Genomic DNA, 21,578 nt, shown 5'->3' on the forward strand with positions numbered 1-21,578 from the left:
GGGAGCAGAACGAAGATAAATGTCTGGGTTTGCTACCTGTTTACCCATCCTTTGACATTTTGAGTAGCATTTGACTTTTGGGTCTCTGGCTGGTATTTTGTACAAGGAGAAGGTGTTCACACATGGGTACAGCCCAAAGTACCTGGGACAAGACTCAGTCCTGGCCGTCATTTCCCTTTGAGCCAGGACAGGTTTGGTGGCTGTTTTCACAGCGGATGAGTTAAAGCATGAGAGGTTTTAAGTAACTTGACGAAAACATCTTCTGCTTGGGGCTGCGGTAATACTTTCTTTAGTTGACTTGAAAACAGGGTGCATGCCGTGATGGCAGCACCTGGCTTTCTGTGTATGTGCCTGTGATGAGGGAAGTGAACAACAAAGAAATTAATTCTGATACTGGGAAGTGCAGGAGCACACGTGCCATATCCCAGTAACAGTGATGGTAGTTGTTGCAGATCACCGTCACTGTTCTTTCTTGCTGACGCAACGTCCTCCATCTGTGCAAGTGTCAACCACCGCTGCGCCTGCTCTGCCTCTTCCCAAAGTATTTCTCGACGTACCTGCACTCGGTGTTGCTTGTTAGGGCTCCTCAGGCACGGGATAAAGAGTAAATATCAGAGAGGGTGTTATGAACCTGGAGCAGACGCTGGGTAATTTGAAGACTCAGGACAACAAGTGGAGCAACTCTATGTCCTTTTTGGGATGGGGACTTCTTATTTCTAAGTGCCACTGCCATTTCAGTGGCAGCTGGGTCTTTGGGGCAGAGCTGCACATTTTCTCCCAAATCCACGAGCATCTTTCCTGCCTTTGTTTTTCCCGTTGCTGTTTCCTTGGCAGTGCTGGCATAAGAAATGAGTCCAGCACCAGGTGCCTGAGCCCCGTTTGGGAAAGGGACCTTTTTCCTCTTGACAAAACCCTCCCTTGTCACCGTTCCAGTGTGGAAGTGCTGTCCTCGGCTTGTGGCACACGTCCCCGGCATCTCACTTCTCACCTCCGCCCGGCGCCGCGTGCAGCAGCAGCTGGTCCCAGCGTCTGCGATGCTGCGTCTGCAGATCCACCCGGGACACGCGGCCCCGTGAGCCGTGCGACCGCCCAAAACAGCGTCACCAGCAGGAAACAGGCACAGTTTTTGCTCCTGGATCTCCTGCCCTTTGTTCTTGGATTTTGTTTTCCTGGTCACTGTGCAGATGGTTTCTGTCTGGTGCCTGTGTGTGCCTGCACTTATCTGTCCTGCAGATAGCGGCGTGCGGCGCTGCTGACCTTTGCTTCCCGACCGTTACGGGTTGCCAGGTTGATTGTGGGACAAACTGGTTTTTTTAGGAAGAAAAGCGTTGAAATTAACCTGAAATGGAAAATGCACGCTTATAAATAGACCCTTTTTTTTCACAAAAGGGGTAGAGATCCTTTTCTGCCGAGTATTCACTTGGATGAAAGCCAGTGTGTATGGAGGAAAAAAATAGCCCAGAAGTTAACACTGTGTGTGAACACGGTGCTGGCAGGGGCAGAAGGGCCAGGAGACATGGGGAAGATGTGCAGGGTCTTGAGTCCTTTGGGTGGATTTTGGTGTGTGATGCCTTTGGTTAACACCGGCCACAGAGGAGGGCTCCTAGGAGTCTGTCAGCATGGGGAGAGCCCTTAAACTGGATAAAAGGAGACATGAAGATGAGTGAAGATGTACAGAGGTGCTGACAGTGTCCCAGGGGTGTGTTCAAGGTGATTTCTGAGCCACAGGGGCACAGGCTGAGGCTGAAGGAACTAACAGTATTTATCCTTTGTTTTCAGACGGATCCGCAGTACACGGCCGGAGTGGCAGAAAATATCAGAAACTTGTAAGCATTTCCAAATGACTACAGCAGTACGGTCTGTACCTGTAGCAAGGCCAGGGAATGGCTTCATTAACGAGAAAATACATAATTTTCTGCTTCCCTTTTTGTTGTTGTTGTTATTTACTTTTTTCAGTTCTTAAACTCTGAGCTGTCTTGGCTGTTGCCACTTCCACTTTCTGCCTGTTCTAAAATGCATCCGGTATGTAGCTTCCAGCAGGCTGCTTTGTGCTCGCAGGGTTTAACACACACGGTCACGCTGTTTCATTTTGCACTTTCTGTCCTGTGGCATTGCAAGAAGATGGTTTATTTAGATATTCAGTGAGCCTGGCACCGGTTTCTGTGTCCAGTGCAGCCCTCTACCTGCTCTGCAGAGTCAGAGCAACTGGGCAGCGTGGTAGGGACACCCAAATGTTCCTGCCTTATTTTGCTTTAAATATCTGTGATCCATTTTTCTTCCTGCTCCAGCCTGTTTGTTTTTCCCTTGTTCTAGGCACTAGTTACATTTGTCTCTCACGCTAGCTGCTATTTATGTCCTGGAGTCAGTGGCTTTTACAGCTTCATCTGTGGCTGTTTAGGCAGAAGCCGGTGACGGATTATTAACTGTGAACCGGTCCAGGCGTTGGCAGCGTCAGAGCTCGGAGGCAAAAGAAAAAGGTGGTGAAAGAAGAGGCTGTGACTCCCATCCAGCTCCTGCGATTGTGTGTTTCCAAAGGATTGCAATCGCCATCAGGAGACGCAAAGGGCAGCACATCCCTCCGGTGCCCCCATCCCCGGGCCAATGATGGGAGAGGGGCTGGGATGTGCAGGGGGGCTTGTGTTCCGGGGCACTTGTAGAAGAGCTGAAACAGAGCCCTCCATCTTGCTGTGCAGGAGCTGGCAGAGCTCCCCTCCTTCTGCCGGCACTTATCGGGGAATAATGGACCAATTGTCCAGCGGATCCTGATGAAATTACTGGGTGCTGCTGCAGAGAGTGCTTCTGCGTAGAAAGCTTGAAACTTTAATTGACTTAATGATTTGATTTCTCGCTGTCCCCCCCTCGCCAGTGCCTCCTGCTCCTCCCTGACTCACTGAAATTATTTTTCTTCCAAATCGAATTGAGGTGGTGTGGGGCCAGGGCAGGCTGAGCTCATAGTGCAGGAGCGAGAAAGCCGCCGCTGCTTCGCTACAGGTTTTGTCAGCTCGATGAGAATCTTCTGTTTTGGTGCTGCCTAAGGAAGGGAAGATTTGAAAATGTTAGCTGAAAATCTTGCCAGTCCCAAGGAGGGGATAAGGAAGGGAAAAATAAGTGAGAAGTTTTGGGCAATCTCGCTGCTTTGTCTCCCTCTGCCCCCTCTCCCATCCTCCAGGCTCTGCACAAACAAAGGAAATCAGCCTTGCACCAAATGTTCTCAAAAAGGGCAGTACAAAAATAACTGGTTTTCCCACTTATCTCTCACAGTTACAGTAATCTCTGGGTATTGCTTGCAAGGCTATTGTAGGTATATATTTTTCAGATGGGTGACATTTTCTATTCGAGTTTGACTCTTTAAAGAGTTTTTAACCGCATTGTAGGGAAAATAGATGCTGATTTTATCAGAGTGAGGGAACTAGGTAGAATTCCTGCTGGCTGTCCTAACTACAGCACAAGTGTGTTTTTAAGTAACTTATCAGAAATGCATAACATAATCTCTGCAAAATGGCTTTTAATTACTGATGCATTTGGAAAATCTCTAAATACTTGTAACGCCAGCAAGTCCTTTCTTTGGTGCACCGGTCCGCAGGTCCATTTAATCCTGTAGAGAGTACACGGGGCTGGTCTTTAAAACTGACCCGTGTGTGTGTGTGTGTGCAGGAGGGAGGAGGGGTGCTAGTAGGGAACACGTGGGGCTGTTAGAGCCCATGGAAGGGAGAGAACAGCTTTAAAATTCCTTGGCAGTCCCTGCTGATGTCCTTTGGTGAGGCCTGCAAGTGCACTAGCTGCTGGGGAAGTTTTATCTTAGAGGCTGTATTTTTCGTTTGGTTCTGCGGCTCAGTGTTCACCCAGCAATTTAGTCTATGAAATGGTGTGTCAGACATGGAGGTATTTGTTTACTGCTGCTTTTCTTCCTCAGATTCCCAAAGGAAATACACTCAGGTCTCCTGGAGGTAATTTCCCCATCTCCGCATTTCTATCCTGATTTCTCCCACCTGCGGGAATCCTTTGGGGACCCCAAGGAAAGGGTCAGGTAAGAATCAATGAGCTCCAAAACAAGGAAGCCCTGAATTAAGTAACATCTTCCCCCCAACTCCAGCAGGGAAAGCTCTTCTGTAGCGCCAGGCAAGACCCCTAAACTCGCTTTATCTGAGGACTAGAAGGACATGGTGTGGGGGGGATGAACTGGCGCCAGCTTTGCAGGGCTTGTCCTGTGCTGTGGTGTTTCCAACACCAAGCAAAGGGGTCATTTTAACCCAGGTAATGTTTGTTTTGGAAGTCCCTGAGTTTCCCAGTCACTCTTAGCTGACCAGTTTGAGACCAGAAGGCAGAGGCCCTATGCTGTCCCCTCCTCCAAGAGCTGTGTCACCTTCCCAGCCTAAACCAGCCTCGGCTGGCTCCCCCGAGCAGCCGGGCATGCCAGGACAGACGGGCGCTCCCATCATGTGTCTCTCTTGCAGGTGGAGGACGAAGCAGAACCTCGACTACTGCTTTTTAATGATGTACGCCCAGTCCAAAGGCATCTATTACGTGCAGGTGGGTTTGGTGCTGGGGGCGGAGGGGAGAGGGGTGTACCTGTGAGTTCACGGGGGCTTGTACCCGGAGGAGAATGGGCAAAGAGCGTGGCCAGTTGTGGGATGCGGCAGAGTGGGAGCAGGTTTTAACCAGATAGATTCAAAAGCCAGGTTTCTGAGATGCCTTGGACTCAGAGACCTCCTGCGCAGAGAGGGCAGGAATCCTTATTTTGTTTACCTGTTAGATTGGGTGAGAAAAATCTGCTTGGAGCATCTTCCAAAATAAACTAGGTCTGTGCCAAAGCGTTCCTCTGGTCTACGGCGTGATCGCTCTGCACAGCAAGGCTCTTAATGGAACCTGGATGGGTCATTGGCACTGAGTGTCCTTTCCTCTTGCAGCTGGAGGATGATATTGTGGCCAAACCAAACTATCTCAGCACGATGAAGAACTTTGCCTTGCAGCAGCCCTCCGAGGAGTGGATGATCCTGGAGTTTTCTCAGCTGGGGTTTATTGGTAACGTCCCCCCCAGCTCACCCCAGTCCTATCAGGTGCAGGCACAAGTGCCTACTGATTCTTGCAGGCACTTGGTCCAACGAGTTGTCCCTATGAGGTGGTAAAATACTTGAACTTCATCCCTCCCTGTTTTTGCAATGGCCTTAGTGTTGCACAGGGGAGAAAGATCCTCACAGCTAATACTCACTTTTAATAAAAATAAACCTGGTCAGTGGCCCAGCAGACAGCTGAGCAACTTAGATGTGACCAGTAGCTTTTAAACTGGATGGGATGTGGAGTTGCCTAAGAGTGTGCAAAAGGAAGTTTACATCAGCGCAGAACTATTTTGGGAATGGCAGTACATCGTTGCAGTAGCAGCTTGATCTGTTATTTTGGATACTGGTTTGACTGGCTTAAAATTTGTAGTTTTTGGGGCAGGAAATGGTCTGTCCTGCAGCTGGCTGAATGTTTTTCATCTTTATTTCTCCCTGCTGAATGGAAGAGTTTTAGACCTTTTGATACTGTTGTGACCTATGAGACACTAATGCTTTCTAATTCTGCGATTAATATTAAATCCAGAGCTGTATTAGCAATGCCAGCAGTACTGGTACATAAAACAGAGCTGCTTGCTATTTCCTTTACGTAGAGAGATGGACACATCCAACCTCCACAAACCAGTCTCACAAGTTTTTTTTTTCCCAGCTCCGATTTTTGACCATTTCATACCATAGTTGCTCTCTCTTCTCTCTTTCTTTGTGCCGTAGGAAAAATGTTCAAGTCTCTGGATCTGAGCTTGATTGTGGAGTTCATCCTGATGTTCTACAAGGACAAACCCATTGACTGGCTCCTGGATCACATCCTTTGGGTGAAAGTCTGCAACCCTGAGAAGGACGCAGTACGTAAACAACCTCGGTTGAAGGGAAACCTTCTGTTGTCTGTGGGCAATGTGCACGTGGTCTGGGTCTCCAGAGGACCTTTCCTGTGAGCTCTGGCGCAAACTGACTCTGCACCGAACCGTGTTGTCCCTGTGGAGTGTGCCGCGGGGTGTCCTTGTGAATTGTGTAAGCGAAGACCTGAGAGTTCAGGCTTTTGTAGTCTGCAGCTGCCAGAAAAGGCATTATTTCTGCATCTAAGCACTAACAGGGTATTCCTCCTCCAGTCCTCGAGTTGAGGAGCCATTCCCCATTCTTCTGTGTTGTTGTTCATTGCGGTGTGCTTCTCTCCCTGAAGCCGTTCCCTGCTCACTGACTATAACCCCAGAATAACCCTTTGGCTCTGTGTCCGTGTGCCGTACCCGCCTGGAGCAGAGACACAGGCTGCCCAGGGACCTCACCCCAGATGACCCGAGAGCAAGCCCACCGTGCACAGCGTGCCAAAATAAAGCCAGAGCACGCAAAGCTCCTGTCGGGGTTTCTAGGAGGGTGCAGAGAGGTGAAGCAGGCTCCGTTTTCATGCTCCGTCTCATTTGCTGAGCCGTGCCTGCACGAAGCCTTGCAGGCAGCAGCACAGAAGCCCCCATGCCCTGCGGAGGTCGTGTTTGAACTCCCCTCGGCGGCAGCAGCGAGGGGCTAGAGCGAGTGGGAAGAGCAGAGGAGGAATGTGTGTGACAGCAGATGTAAGATGAGCTCACCGCCAGATCCTCTCCTGTCTCCTCTCTGAACATACTGTATTTACTCATGTGCTCGTTCGCCCTCCTCCCCCGGCGGAGAATGAGCAGCGGAGTCCCCGTGCAGAGCTTGAAGCCAGTCGCTTAGGACAGACCTCATGGCCACAACTACTTTGTGGTGGCAAATGCCAAAGCAAGTGGTCACTCTGGGGATAAATACAGTACTTTTGTGTTGGAGGGGACAGGGCATCCTCAGGGCTCTGCAGAAGTGGGGCAAGGATGTGGTTTGATTTGGCCTGATCCCTGGCAGAGGCTGTGATGTTGGCTCCAGTCCCCCATGTGCAGCAGGACCAGTCTCAGATGATGTCCATCGTGTCCTCCTGGCAGTTCAAACCATGTACTCAGGTGTGACAGGGCCATCACAGCCATGGGCAAAGCCAGGTGGCAGGATGCTGGGATGGAGTTGGGAATGGTGCTGCCGTCTGTGCTCCCCCTCCCGTCCCCAAAATAATCAGCTTGAGCATTGATTAACTGCAGATCCTGCTGCACAGGATCATCGTCTGCTTAGCTCTTCTTCACTCATTTTCTCCTACCTGGTGGAGCTAAGGTTTTCCCAGGGGAAACTGCAAACCTCTTGAATGTGTTGGCTTTTTAAAAATTAACCTACTTTCTGTGTGGATTTCTGGCTTCTTTCCCCCACTGTTTGCATGATTAACTCTGCACAGCGCCCTTTCAAACATGACTTTCCCTTGTAAATCCCACTGTGCAGAATCAAATTGGTAGCAGGGAGGATTTGTCTTTTTGATTGAAAGTTTATTTGACCTGAGCTTTTGGTAAGTGTTTTGCCTCCTCCGGATATATTCTGCTCTTTCTTTTTTAACTAATTTTAGATTTACCTGGGGTAGAGCTGTGTGAAAGGATGGCCTTCTTGCCACCAACTGAGCCATTCCCCCTTCTGGCTCGAGTGAGACAACGCTGCTCTCAGCAAATGCTTCTTTAGCAGAAGGGAAAAGAGGAGAAAGAGAAATAAGAAGATGCTGTAGCTCCCTCCGTTCCCCTTCCTCCTCCTCTCCCTGTCCGGAGTGAGATCAGACCTGATGGGGTTGCATCTGGGGTTGCTGGCAATGAGTAGAGTCTCTCCCATTAGCGTGGCTAGTTTTAATTTTCTAATGTAACGTGAGCTGGATTAGGGGATTATCTCCTCTGCAGCTCGCAGGGGTCATGTCTGGAATTTCCCAGCTCCTGGCAGGGTGGCAGTGGCCCGTGCGGGCAGCCCATGGTGGGGTCGATGTGGCTGGCTGTCCCCGTGTCCCCTGCCCAGTGCCAGGCAGCTGGTGACACAGCACCCAGTGACACAGCACCCGGTGACACAGCACCCAGCAGCGGGGTCACTGCCGGGGTTGTTCTTGGTTGGGAGACTGCAAGAGCAGACAGTGGTAGGGCTGTGCGTGTGTTTCTTTTATTGGGAAGGGCAAAATTTGGAAAACAAATGCCCTCTCTCTCCAGTTTAAAGTGTGAGTTCTTGCCTCCACGCTGTCAGTGTTTTTCCCCCTTTGTCCTTCATTCTTTGTCCATTGTCTTTCTCCCCCCGCTCCACAGAAAATCACTGGCTGGGTCGGAGTTGCATCTCCAGGTTTATTTACATGGCGGGATGAGTGTGAAACAGTCAAACAGCTCAGACAATGGCACTTGCTGTACAACTGCTAACAAACTGAAAACTCTGCCCATCTGAAAAGAGCCCGCGCTGGCTACCTGTTCGCTTCGGCTCTGAATCATCCTGGGACTTACTGCACCATCGGACACCAGTGCTCCCGAGCGCTGGCTTGCAGGAAAAAGGCTTTCCTGATAAGCCAAGGAAAAAAGAAACAAAATTCTCTGGCTGTCCCTACCTGACGGCACCCAGAGGGGATTTGCTCAACGTTTGCTAAGTTGTGCTTGGCAAGGAGACATGGCACTTAAACCCCGGGCACTTCGGCTGCCCGGCAGCGCCCGGTGGGTGACCGGCCGAGAGACACAGTCAGGTTCCTCCAGAGCGCAGTTAAAAGCTCTCTTGCCAAATTAAAACCAAGATAACACAGAAAGGCATAGAGCTGGAGAGACAGAGATGTTTATCACTCGTCGTGCCCTCGGCCGTTCCTCTCGCGGGTCACAGTTGACCGCAGAGGTTTAACGTGGGCCACTGCGGGATTGTCTCATTTCAGAAACACTGTGACAGGCAGAAGGCAAACCTGAGGATCCGCTTCAAGCCCTCGCTCTTCCAGCACGTGGGAACCCACTCCTCCTTGGCTGGGAAGATACAGAAGCTGAAGGTGGGTACCAGCTGCCCATCCAAGCCACAGCCTGCGGGCACCTGGGAGCTGGTTGCTTTTGGGGTGGGGACATCAGTGACAGCACACGGCGAGATGGTGACAGCTGGGTTTCTGGGCGGTGGTTGCGTTTTATTCTGTATTACAGTGAGCTCATGTAGTTCCTGCTTCTCAGAACGGCAGTTACATGTACCCACAGTTGCTGCAAGCTTGTAAGCCTCAGTACTGGTCTTGGCCACCCATCCTGTGTGCCAAACCATGGTCCAGGCAAGTGGTTTTGAAGCATCTACTGAAAAACCCTGGAGAGATGACGCCTGAGTTGGTCAGACTTCCTTCCCATCACCCTCCTTATTCCTGGGATTTGCTGATAGGTGAACTAGAGCTTGCTGTGTAAGAGCTTAAATTGTTTGTATATATTTAAACATCAACAAATTCAAGCTTCCCACAGCTGTATAAGCAGGACCCAGAGACACACCTCCCTGGGCTGTGTCAGTGCTGTGTCTGTTGGATCCCCAGGTAAATGGATGGTGTAATCCAGTTTGTATCTCAGTGCAGTGCCTGTCAGGCCATGTAATCCAGCCATTTTTTGCTATCGTCAGCCTCCCAGCCACCTTCTCCTCAGGTGTAAGGACTGTTTGCAGAGCTCCTGGGGCAGGACATGCATTTAGGAATGCCTGGGCAGTGAAAATCTCTTTGGTGCTGGATCAGAGTGCAATGCGGTGGTGCTTCTCTGTGCCACTTCCGAAGTTGTGGCCTCCTGGGATCCAGCATTGCCCTGTGTGGTGCCTTCCCACATCACTTCCATCCCTCATCCTTCTGTGCTGTGCAAATTGAGAGCTTTTAACTTGCTGTGCCTTGTTGCTGGGACCTCTGTTCCTCTCGGGTGACAGTAGCTCATGACCCTTTTCTGCCCTTTTGCTTTGTACCCAACCAAGGACAAAGACTTTGGCAAGCAGGCCCTGCGGAAAGAGCACGTCAACCCTCCTGCAGAGGTGAGCACCAGCCTGAAAACCTACCAGCACTTCACCTTGGAAAAGGCTTACCTGCGGGAGGACTTCTTCTGGGCCTTCACTCCCACCGCTGGAGACTTCATCAGATTCAGATTCTTCAAGCCACTCCGCATAGAAAGGCCAGTGCCTGGGGGAGGTGGGCGAGGGAGGACGTGGGGACAGCTTGGAGCATGTGGAGACACTTTCCTTTTGCTCTTCTGGCTCATGTTGAATTTCTTGCCCGTCTTCTGCTTGGCTGCCCAGGAGGAAGGATAACTTGACCCTTTTTTTGGTGGGGCCATGTTTGCTGGAGCTCTTTGCTTTCCTGTGCTTGTGAGCAATCCACACTTTAGCTAATCTGGCGCAGAAGGTCTCTTTCCAAACCATGTGCCCATTGTCTTTCTGGGGAGGTACCTGTTGGGTTGAGCTGTTTGATGGTTCAGCTGGGGAGAAAGCCGTCATGTCCCCCCTCACTCAGTGTGGGTTTCCATGGCTTTGGTCTCTCTCACAGGTTCTTCTTCCGCAGCGGGAACATCGAGCACCCAGAAGACAAACTCTTCAATACGACTGTGGAAGTTTTGCCATTTGACGTAAGTGTTTTATTGAGGCTTCACATGGGCGGTCAAGTGGGAAGCGAAGGAGGTTTGAGAGAAGGAAGCTGCTCAAAGCTGTCAGGAAAAATCTTTACAAGACTCAGGTGCCTTTGTGAGGTGCTGGCTGGGAGCCGGGGGGCCGCAGCTGGGGATGGGGATGTGGTGCTGAGCAGTCGCTATAGGAGCCGTCTGTGCCTGCAGAGGGGATGCTCGGGTGGGTGGGCTGGCTGTGGAGGGGATGGAGCCAGGACGATGCAGTGGAAGCAGCAGCATGAGGGCAGCAAACGTCCGTTTGTTTTGGGGCACGAGGCCTGGGAAGCCGGGCGAGGGGGACGAGATAGCGAGGGCTGCTGGTGAGGGCAGCTCCAGGGTTGCTGCCGTTGCCTGGGGCTTTTGGGTGGCTCTTGCCCTGAGCTGCTCTCCTTCCCGCAGAGCCTGCAGTCGGATAAGGAAGCCTTGCAGGAGGGAAGAGGCACAGCCGTCAAATACCGCCGAACACCAGATGGCTACATCCAGATAGGTACAGCAGGGTGGGGGTGGCGAACTGCCCGCTGGGTTTGGTGACACAGCCCAGAGCCTCATCTTCAAGTGAATTGAGACCCTTAGTGCTTGGCAAAGAGTCATTTCTGCTTGTCAGGAGCCTGCTTGGAACAGAATTTAGTTGTCACTGCCTCCTCTACTGCCTTCCTTCCCCTCTTCAACTAGGTGTCCTCTTCAGGTAGTTTTCAGTCCTGTGTTTCTGCTTCTCTCTGCTCAGAGCTGAGACCAAATTATTCAGATTATCCACTAGCCTAACCTAGTCTTCAAAGCCTCCACAGTGGGTGATTTCAGGCTCTCCCTCCACAGCCCGTCTTGGTACTCACACCACTTGCAGCTTGGACTTTGTCTCCTGCCACTGGAGCTTGTTTTAGTGCTTGTTCTTGGCCAAGAACGAGTGATTGCAGCCTACAGGGACCCACTGCTGTGTGGTGAAGTCCTGGTGTCCCTGTTAAGACCTTTTTTTTTTTTTTTTTAAATAGACAAATAAGAGAAGAATTCTCTGGCATGTGTAGGTTTTTGCCATTTTAGCATTCCTCTGTTTGCTGTCTGTTTTCTCCCTGTTGAATTTTTTCAGAAAAAAAAAAAAAAAAAAAAGATCACACCAAAAGTGGGACATAGCGACTGTCCCCATGTCACCCATGTGCTCTCCCCACCAGGGTCCTTCTCCAAGGGTGTTGCAGATGGCGAGGTGGACCCATCCTTCGGGCCGCTGGAGGCCATCCGGCTGTCCATCCAGACCGACTCCCCGGTGTGGATCATCCTGAGCGAGGTAAGCGGGGCTTTGGTGTGGATCATCCTGAGCGAGGTAAGCGGGGCTTTGGTGTGGATCATCCTGAGCGAGGTAAGCGGGGCTTTGGTGTGGATCATCCTGAGCGAGGTAAGCGGGGCTTTGGTGTGGATCATCCTGAGCGAGGTAAGCGGGGCTTTGGTGTGGATCATCCTGAGCGAGGTAAGCGGGGCTTTGGTGTGGATCATCCTGAGCGAGGTAAGCGGGGCTTTGGTGTGGATCATCCTGAGCGAGGTAAGCGGGGCTTTGGTGTGGATCATCTTGAGCGACATAAGCAGGGCTTCGTCAGCAGAGAGACTGCCCGGCCCTTGGCCTCCTGCCACCTCCACCAGCTTCCCTCTGATTGCAACCCTCTCTCCTTTCAGATTTTTATCAAAAAAGCGGAGTGACACGGGCGTGAGGAAGGGTGGACACCCGCGTGGCTCCCCGCTGCCTCCCCTCCCGCTCCCTCCTCCCCGCGGTGCCCGCGCACAAGGACAGCCATGCCGAGGGCGGCACACGCCGACGGGCCTCGGCCAAGGGGCTGCGGGGCCAGGACGTCGTCTTCTCCAGAAGAAGAGCAAAACGCGACATCCCGTGCAGAGGGCTGGATTTGCTCCCTCGGCCCCTCGCGGGTGCGTGGCCGCTTGGGCCGCACCGACACAGGACGGTTTGGGGTCAGGATGAGCTTTAGCAAACGTGGGGACTAAAAGCACCTTCAGCCGAGGACAGGGCAATCGCTGGCTGAATCTGGGGACAGAGTGGGGGCTTGGTCACGTTGAGTCCTGCTGGCTGGGATGGAGACGGCCAGGGACCACGGGCTGCCTTGCCTTCGCCAGGCAATGGGCCTGGCCAAAGCTGAGGATTAAGCGACAGCGAAGATTGAGCCTCTTGCAGCAGAGGAGGAACAAATCCGAAGGCGTTGGAGCCATGAGTATGGCAGGGAAAATAAAAAAATAAAAAAACAAACGCCACACTGTGCCTGCCAGCATTGAACACAGCCCTTCAGCTCACGGTGAAGTCTCCAGTGTCTTCATGCCTTGAGATTGAGTGCAGAAACCATCTTTTTAAATAACTATTTCGGTTATTGATTGGTGTGAATTTTTGGGGAAAAAAAAAAAAAAAAAGCAGAAGTAGCCCAGTTCAAAAATAGTAGGGATTAGTGTAAATCCCAATGTCTCTTCAGCTATACACTGGAATGCATTATACTACTTTAATGTGCTGTATTTTTTATTATTGGATACATTTGATTTTTCAAGTACATCTCTATATATAAATATATAAAATAATGTGCACTGTAATAAAAGCTAAATTTAAACCTTTGGTGCAGCACGTGCTCTGGCTCTGCCTCCCTGTTCCCCATCAGCTGTCCCTGGGGGCTGGGGACCAGCTGGAGCCCCTACAGCCCAAATGGTGCAGTTCCTCAGCACTCACACATACCTGCTTCTACCAAAGTATTGCTCATGTTGGGGAAAACAAGCAGAATAGCCCAGTGGGAAACTGGTATTTCTGCCCCAACATCGCAGGAACCTTCACCAGTTACTTAAAAAAAGACAGGTTGGTCAGCTCTTTCCTTGGCGGGGAGCAAGGGAGGTGCTTGGCCGCCTGTATGCTTGAGAATCCACTTGTGAAACAGCTGTCTTACAAAATATGTTTGTTTGTTTCATTATTCCCACATGCTGCCTGGGTGCTGGCTGCTTTAGTTACGTGCAAAACCTCAGTTTGCAGCGGGGTTGAAATCTAGAGAGAGGGTGGGTGATCAGTGAAATCAGGGCAAGTCACGATCATTCAAATCAATGCCCAACCCAGACATTAGCATTGGTACTAGAGCCAGGCTTTTCCCCCAAAGTTTATATAGTGGCATAATAAATAAAATTAATAAATAATAAAATTAATTTTAATTGCAGCAGCTCTTCCCATGCAACCCATTCCCCTACCCTTCAGATGTTCTCGCACACAGTCCCCAAGTGCCTTTGACAATCACAGGTGATTTCTATGGAGGAAGAATTTATTTTTTGTGTATTCATGGTGTGATCCTTCAACACATCATTACAGCAGTAAGGAGGAGCAACAACAGCGTGCAGGTCAACTCGGAGCCAAAGGCCTTAGAGGTTTTAGTGCTACAAAACATGGATGTGAAGCCCATCAGCAGAGGCTGGGCAGCATTTGCTTTCTAGAAGGGAGATTGTTTCTGAAGAGTGGAGCTTTGCAAGCAAAGGGGTGCCGGGACCACCTCCCTTCAAAGGTGACCACAGAGCTGGGGAGATACTTGATCTCCATGTCACGCAACTCCTTCCCCTCCACCCAACGTGAACAGAGAGTTTTGGGAGAGAGTTAGCCCCGCTCACCAGGCTCCGAGCAGCTGGAGGGGCCATGCCAGCGCTGCCGTCCATGCCAAGGAGCTGGGCAGGAAGAAATGCGCCAGCAGCCCGGCCAGCGCCAGCCCCAGCAGCAGCCAGAGCAGCCGAGCGCTGGCGTACAGCGGCCCCAACCTGCGTGGGGAGAAAACACTGTGGGACACGGCCAGGCGAGCCGGGGCATGGAGCATCCCCATCCTCCTCCTCGAGGGAAGAGCTGGTGGGGCCGCGAGCATGTGGGAGCAGGAGGGGAGGAGAAGGGATGCAAACCTGCCCCAGGGGCGGCATCCTGCACCCAGCCTCCCTGGGTTGGTTTGGGCTGCCCGCAGCCCCAGCTGGGTACTCACCGTCCCTGCGCAGCCACGGCGTATCCCTGGAAGTACTTGAAGCGGGTGTAGAGGTAGAGCAGCCCACAGACCGCGGCCACACCTGCAGGGGAGAGAGGAGCAGAGACCCCATGGGGCTGGGGGTCCCCAGACGCTGCCGGAGCTGCAGCCCAGCTGTCACCCGTGTGCCCGCTTCCCCAGCAGATTAGGGCACGGCCACAAGAACCAAACTCAGAGGAACTGGGCTTTAGAATGCTACGGGTGTTTAAATGGGTTTTCTTCCCTCCTTTTTTTGTGAGGGATGAACTTCTCTGCCCCTCAAAGTTGTCCTGGGACTTGGGTTTGCAGGGCTCGCATCCCCCATGTTCCTTCCTTGTGTCTTCCCCACAGTGGCAGCTGAATCCCCTAAACCCACTTGGTACAGGATGGACAGCAGATGACTAATTGTTTGCGTTATGGTTTCTCATTCTGACGTAGCGATTTGGGTATCGTGTTGCAGCTCTGTTTCAGTGTGCACCTCCGCCGGGGCAGCGGGAAGCAGCAGCCCCAAAGCAGAGACCTGCCCCATCGCCACCTGCACCAGCCCGACCTCATCTCGGAGATGCAGGAGGGGACAGCCGGGCTCCGGCAAAGGAGCACAGGGCCGCCGATGCCACCAAGCCTCTCCTCTGGGCAGGAGACCGGCTCAGCTGCTGGAGCTGGGTGCTCCTCGGTCCATCCAGCCACAGGGGAACTTTGCTTTCCCCAAGTAACAGCCTCACGGGAACAGAGAGGATGTACCTGAGTCACAATGGGATTTAAGTCGGGGTTTTTTTTGGTTCGTGGGTGTGGTTTGGGGTTCCCCACCACCACCCCTTACCTTGATGGAAGAATATTCCAGCAACCCAGAGGAGAGCAATGAAGATTGGGAAGTACTCTGAGCAATTCGCCCTGGTGAGAACCGGAGATGAGAGTTAAAACTGCATCCTTGTACATCAGAACCCAGTTAACTGGGGCCAGAAATGCATGTTGGAGCAAACTGAAAGGGTCAACGAAAGGCATTGCTGTGCTGTGCTGGGGAGAAAGGGCCTTTTCTGCAATCAAGGACACCCAATATCTGGATTTTAGAGAAGAAAAGCACCCAAACAACACACAGTGTTCAGCTCACCCACCTTCACGTGGACCCTGTAACAACGAGCCGTTGCTGAGATGGAGATTCGTCTTTGCTGAACCCGGGGCAGGCTCTGCCCTCGCCCCGTGCACCGTGCCTTCTGACACCGAGTGCAACTACAGCTGAACTGCTGCGAGGGGAGAGGTTCCTTCACATCACTTAACAAAAGTGTTCTCTTCCCCTTGAGTGAGCACAGCTCAAGTCTGGGTGTCACACAAGTCCTGCTCCAAGAAGAAACCTTTTCCTAGATTTAATTCAGCAGAAAGTGCTCAGACCTGCAGCCAGGTTTTCTTCCTTTTTCTTGTAGTGACAAAACCACAGATTTTCTGTAAGAAAGGATGGTGGGAGCTGTGCTATTACACACATTGATTTTGTTTCTTGATTTTTTCCTGCATTTTACCATTCCCTAAGCAATATAAGATCGCAATCTTAAATTTGGCCAAAAATTTACCAAGCCTCAGGGAACAGAGCCAGATTGGGAGCCGGAAAAAGTCTGAAGAACTTTATGCTGCAAATACCATTTGAGCCTCAGCGAGAGGAGACTGCCAGGTTTCCACGAGTAATAAATCATTACTTTCTTCCTCTCTTATTTTCTTTAAATCTATCAAAACAAATTATCCTTTTGCATCCTGGGAAAAGAATAAAGAGAAGAAAAAGCCCACAATGAAGAAATACCTTGTCCAGCTCAAGATCCCTGGGGTTGCCATCTCTGCAGAATATAGCACAGGGCTTCCCCAGCACGACTTCGTTAATGCACAGCCCAGTATTTAACTAAAAGCCTCATCAATAGCCACCCAGCCAGCAAAGGCCGGTGCCTCCCATGCAGTCTGGCCTTTCACCGCATCGCAAAAGGACCCAAGCACGTGTTTTTGTCACTCCACAAATGTTTCCTGCACTCTGGCAAGTAAACGCAGCTGCTTTGTTCAGGATTTAGTGCGGTGCTCGAGCTACCCTTCAATCCAGCTCTGGCCAATTCCTTTCAATTACTTGCAAAACCGCACGACTGAGATGAAAGACGGAATCTGCTATTTGCTGGAAACCGGGGGGATCTGTGAACGTTTCCAGTTTAGCTCCAGCATTGCACTCTCCATAGGAACAGAGCAAAAAGAAACAGCCCTGGGCATGGGCCTGCAAGTGCCGAATTTCACACTACAATGGCTTAAAAAAAGAAAATAAAAACGTCCTCGTAGCTGGTTCTGCCAGCAAGGTCCTTTGCTACGATTCAACCGCAAAAACTTACAAGAAAATATTAGGTCATTAATACATCTTCAGCTGCCCTCACAATTCAGAGCCAACATCCATGTTAAACTTAACGATTATAATGCATTAATGCTCAGCATCTCTTCCATATAGCTCCTAATTTGTAATTTGGCTGCCTCTCACAATGCCAGAAGGGTGATTATCGTGGATGGACAGAAACACTCCAGCCAGAGCAAAGTGCTCCAAATCAGAACTCAGACCTCTGCACGCAAAGCATTTAAAAAAGTAATCTAGTATTAGAAAAAATAAATGAAAAGGTGAGTTGAAGGTGACTTCTGTCTTTCCTGGTAGTGCCATTTGACTCAGGTCATACCTAGATGAAATCACCACAGAAAAGTCAAAGACTTACTGAGCTCTGAAGATCCGCTCGAACTCAGGGTGACCCGTCGTCTCAGGAGGAGATATCTTGTACTTCCGTCGGGCATAGATCACCTGCAGTGCAAAATAGGCTAAAAAAAAAAAAAAAAGAACACAGGAATGGTAAGAGCCCAGCAGCGGGTTTTTTTAGCCAAGCCTTATCTGACTTGGAATCAAGTAAGCCGTTAGAGGAAAAGAGCTGATAGCATCTGGGTTCATAGTCCAGAGCTGTCACACACAGCCTGGAACAAACGTGCCATTTATTTTAGGCTCATACGTTAAATTCGGCTTTGGTTATCCCAGCAGAGCCCGCGTGCCGGCGGGTGCTTTGCATGGCCTCACGCAGCAGCAAAGCCCTCGACGCGGCTCCCCGGCACATCGCACATGGCCAGGAAGGTCAGTGGCGCACATTAAAACCATCCTCAGTCCACACCCCATCACGGAATTATGATTATTTTTTAATCTTGCGCTCTGTGTTTGGAGTATTAGTACCCCCTCAGCCAGTCTGCTGGGAACGATGTGTAACACCTCCCACTACACACAGTGGGCACAAAGCTTCTGTGCAAGGATAGCCCCATGTCACAGAGCAGCATCCAACCTGAAGCACTGGCACATCATTGAGTCAATTAGAGATGCTCATAATCGTGGCAACAGAAAGAAGTGGGGAAGGGGTGATGGTTTTTTCTACTTCATTCCTGCGGTGCAGCCCCAAGGCTCGAGCGGTTCAAGGAGCAAACGTGCTGCCCATGACCACTGCCCTCCTGTGCCAAGTTTGGCTCCATGTACTAACCCGGTGCCTGCTACATCACTCCTTTGTGCGTTTGTAAAGGACATGGAAAGTCACTTCAAAATGATGAAAACTTGTTAATACAAAGATTTGGACTGTTTGACGAGCGTCCTTAGTCCCACGGGTGACTGCTGGTGTTTCAAGTGTTTTTATTTAGGTGCACTACTATATTGCTGCCTTTATTGAAAATGAGAATTTTCATATAGAAGAAAACTAAATTATAAAAACAATTGCTTTGGTGGCTGCGGTAGCACACTGCTAAGTGAGTCACTCAGATTAGCAAGGTCCTAACGTAGCAATATTTTCAGAGCATTGAACAGAGAGACAAGGAGTGAGGCTGCACGACTGCCTGGCAGACTGTCATTCTAACAAAGATAAAAGCAGAACAGCAGGATAGAGAAGGGAAAGTAGGGACAGATGTTGCAAGATTAAAGACAAGACAGATCCATGTGTGCCTGCAGAAAAGCATTAGGACATATGTAGAAGGAAAGGGAATTAGAAATTTAAATAATCTGATGCTATGTGACCTGCGTATTACACAACGTATTATTCATTTAAATACACAGACATTCATTTAAGAAAACATCTGGGTGTTCTAGTGTCTTGCACAGTGTGTGCAGCAACCCAGCCCTAAACGAGAGGTGCTGAGAGAGAAGGGTGGGGAGGAACAAGTGGATTCCACTCCCAGTTTGTGTGCAGCACGTTGATGACGTGGAGGGTGAGGATTATGGTCGGGGATGCAGCACAGCACCCCTCTGTGCAACCAGGCAGCCCGGTACGTGGTAACGCACAACTGGCCGTTCCGCAGCAGCTGGCAGAGCTCTGGGAAAAAGCTGATGAAACGTGACCCATCCTGTTAACTCCTCTTCACATCAGATAAGCACATCGCTCCTATACATCTATTTAATGCTCGCAGGGTCTCACCCCAGCCACCTCTCAAAAAACAGACTGAGCTGGAGTTCCTGCACCGTGGGCAGCTTTGGCTCAGGCATAAGCCCGACCGTGCTGGGCAGCGCTCTTCATCTGCTTCATGCCATCTGCACCCTTCCTAACGTAGCATTCCTGTGGCTGATGGACATGGTAAGAATAACTTCAGACCCAACCTCTCCATCAACTCTATGCTTAACATCTTGTTTGGATACAGGGGCAAGTCCCGCAACAGATCCCTTGTGCTTGGGGATGGATAATATATCCAACCACCATCTAAGAGGAGCCTTTGGAGGATGGCCAGCTGTCCTGCAACTCGGTGTGTGAGTGGAGCATTGAGGATGAACAATCATCCTCCAAAAGCAGTTCTCAGAATGAAAACACTGCATAAGCCTTCTCAGCATGGACTTTCAGAGAAAAGAGTTCAATCTACTTTGCAGGGCCTTTCAAACTAGTTTTTTGTAATTCGCGTCTTGAGGTTGAACGTGTGGATTCCACACGGCTCCCTGTGCTTTGTTCCTCAGTGGAAGTATGAGCCAGACCTTCACTCTCTATTTGATTATGTCCACAAACTTTTCAAACCACATCATAGCTGACATAGGCCACATTTGAGTGAACCTGGCAAACAAGCTCTGTGGTGAAATAATCACTGTGGCAGCATTGTTCTGCTCTGGTACAGCATTGTTCTGCTCTGGTACAGCATTCAACACAGGGCAGGTATTTACAGAGCACTAAGCTCAGAGCTTTGCTGAACTGAGCATAACTAAATGAAAAAGGGGAAAGTTATTTGAAAGAATGCAGGAACTGTGGGCTCCCAGAGTATTAAGAAGAAAAAAAGAAGGAGAAAAAAAATTAAAAAAAAAAATCAACCAACACTGTACTAAGCTCAGACATTAAATTGTGTCTCCTACATCAGGATGTGATGGAAGAGTATTTGTATGTCACTGCACATCTGTGTTTCAGTGCTCTGACGTCTCAGATTGAATCACAGAATGTTAGGGATTGGAAGGGACCTCGAAAGATCATCTAGTCCAATCTCAGATCTGTAGCTCACCCACAGAACATGTCCTTTCAAAACATGCCAGTAAAGCTACCGCACAGCTCTGAATCAAGGTGACATCAGCACACACATTTCTCAGTACTGGAGAGAAAGGAAACACGTACTATTTTGCTATTGCTCCTTGGCTTCCCATGCAGAGACCATAAAATGAGGCTACTTTGTCCAATCAAACATAGATAAGAGGGTGCTAATGCTTGCTATTTTTCTGCTGGCTTCACGCCTGCGTATGGTTTGCATGGAATGATGCAACCTTTAAAAAATACTTGAAGTTCTCATAAAACATATGTGAGACAAAACTGCTATCTAGGGATTGGTTACTGAGTTTCCCAAAGGAAAAGGCTTAGCAACGCTTCCACAACTCAAATTCAAGTTTTCATGTCTTCTCTTTGCACACTAAACACTCTCTCCATCCCCACTTAGTTTAATAACAAAAAAATTCATAAGACTAAAGTATCTTCCATTTGTAGTTGCTATTTCTCTGTAAATGTTTTGAGGGAAATTACTAAATCAGGATCTTTATTCTTCAAGTAGAGTATTTGTTTTTTAAATAATACTTACATTAAGAGATTTATCATCTGATGGCTAAAAATACATCAGGCTGCTCAGAGATTCACATCCATTTGTAAGCAAAGAGGTACAATAGCTCTACAGTGAAATAATTCAGTTATTAAAAAACCCCACATACACCAGCCTTCCCCCATAGAAATGTGAAGATTTTAAGAACATGGGGGCTCCGTGCCCACCCCAGGCAGGGGCAGCATCCCCTGCCGTGACCCTCCTGAGGCCCGGGGGGGAGCAGCCTTTGCCCAAAGGACCCACAATCAAACACAAGAAGCAGACAGAGCTTGGCAACACTCTTGCTTCTTGCTAAATGGTTTAAACCAAACACATCTATTTAAAGGACAAGAAGTTGCTGAGTTTCTTTGAAGATGTCTGCATCTATTTCTGACCAGAAGGGCTTGCTTGCATTAGTTTCCAAATTACTGTGTGCTGTCAACTCATCTCGTCATCTGCTCCCTGCAGCTGAGCTCTATGACTTGAACACCGAGCAGTATTTCACAGAGAAGAAATACACATATACGTGATGCTCTTTTCCATATACATATGATATATATGCTGACCTCTTCATCAGCACATTTATTAACCTGCCTTTATTTTGGCTACCTCCAGCCACTCTAAGTTACAAATCACCTACACAGAAAATATTTCAAAGACATTCTATTGTTGAAATGGTTTTAAGTTTAAAAGTAAAATTTAAATTTCATTTCCTTAGGATGCTGGCTTTGACTTTTATGAATCATTTGTCTGTATTAAAAGACGAACATCCTCAGGCATGACACTTCCACTACGAATGGCCAACATTTGCATCATTTTACCATGCTGGAAAACAGCAACTTTCATTCCCAGGCAAAACACCGAAATCAAGTTCCATTGAGTTTAATATAACGAGGTTAATACCACCAAACATATAAAGGACATTTACCTTGCTCCAGGACTCCCAGGACCGTGACCGTGGCCAGCAGGTCGATCTGATTCCTCATGGTGCTGACTAA

General features: G+C 49.7%; 2 protein-coding genes across 2 annotated transcripts in view; one reads left to right on the forward strand and one right to left on the reverse strand.

The window, feature by feature from the left end:
- MGAT4B (alpha-1,3-mannosyl-glycoprotein 4-beta-N-acetylglucosaminyltransferase B) overlaps positions 1–13,103 on the forward strand; it is a 52,788-nt gene extending 39,685 nt beyond the window's left edge. Inside the window, exons 5-15 of the mRNA XM_065643772.1 lie at positions 1,780–1,826; positions 3,914–4,027; positions 4,455–4,530; positions 4,908–5,022; positions 5,766–5,896; positions 8,809–8,916; positions 9,849–10,042; positions 10,414–10,492; positions 10,928–11,015; positions 11,692–11,804; positions 12,188–13,103. Coding sequence (XP_065499844.1) covers positions 1,780–1,826; positions 3,914–4,027; positions 4,455–4,530; positions 4,908–5,022; positions 5,766–5,896; positions 8,809–8,916; positions 9,849–10,042; positions 10,414–10,492; positions 10,928–11,015; positions 11,692–11,804; positions 12,188–12,211 — 1,089 coding nt within the window. The 3' untranslated portion in view covers positions 12,212–13,103. The remainder of the gene's footprint in view (positions 1–1,779; positions 1,827–3,913; positions 4,028–4,454; positions 4,531–4,907; positions 5,023–5,765; positions 5,897–8,808; positions 8,917–9,848; positions 10,043–10,413; positions 10,493–10,927; positions 11,016–11,691; positions 11,805–12,187) is intronic.
- A 1,042-nt stretch (positions 13,104–14,145) lies between these two features.
- Positions 14,146–21,566, reverse strand: LOC135993741 (leukotriene C4 synthase-like). The gene is made up of 5 exons (XM_065643773.1): positions 21,509–21,566; positions 17,244–17,343; positions 15,344–15,414; positions 14,506–14,587; positions 14,146–14,293 (listed from the first exon to the last, which is right to left on the reverse strand). Exons 1-5 carry the CDS (start codon positions 21,564–21,566, stop codon positions 14,146–14,148), a joined length of 459 nt encoding a protein of 152 aa, XP_065499845.1.
- Between the last annotated feature and the right edge of the window lie 12 nt (positions 21,567–21,578).

Source organism: Caloenas nicobarica, chromosome 13 (assembly GCF_036013445.1).
Source record: "Caloenas nicobarica isolate bCalNic1 chromosome 13, bCalNic1.hap1, whole genome shotgun sequence".
Classification (NCBI taxonomy): Eukaryota; Metazoa; Chordata; class Aves; order Columbiformes; family Columbidae; genus Caloenas; species Caloenas nicobarica.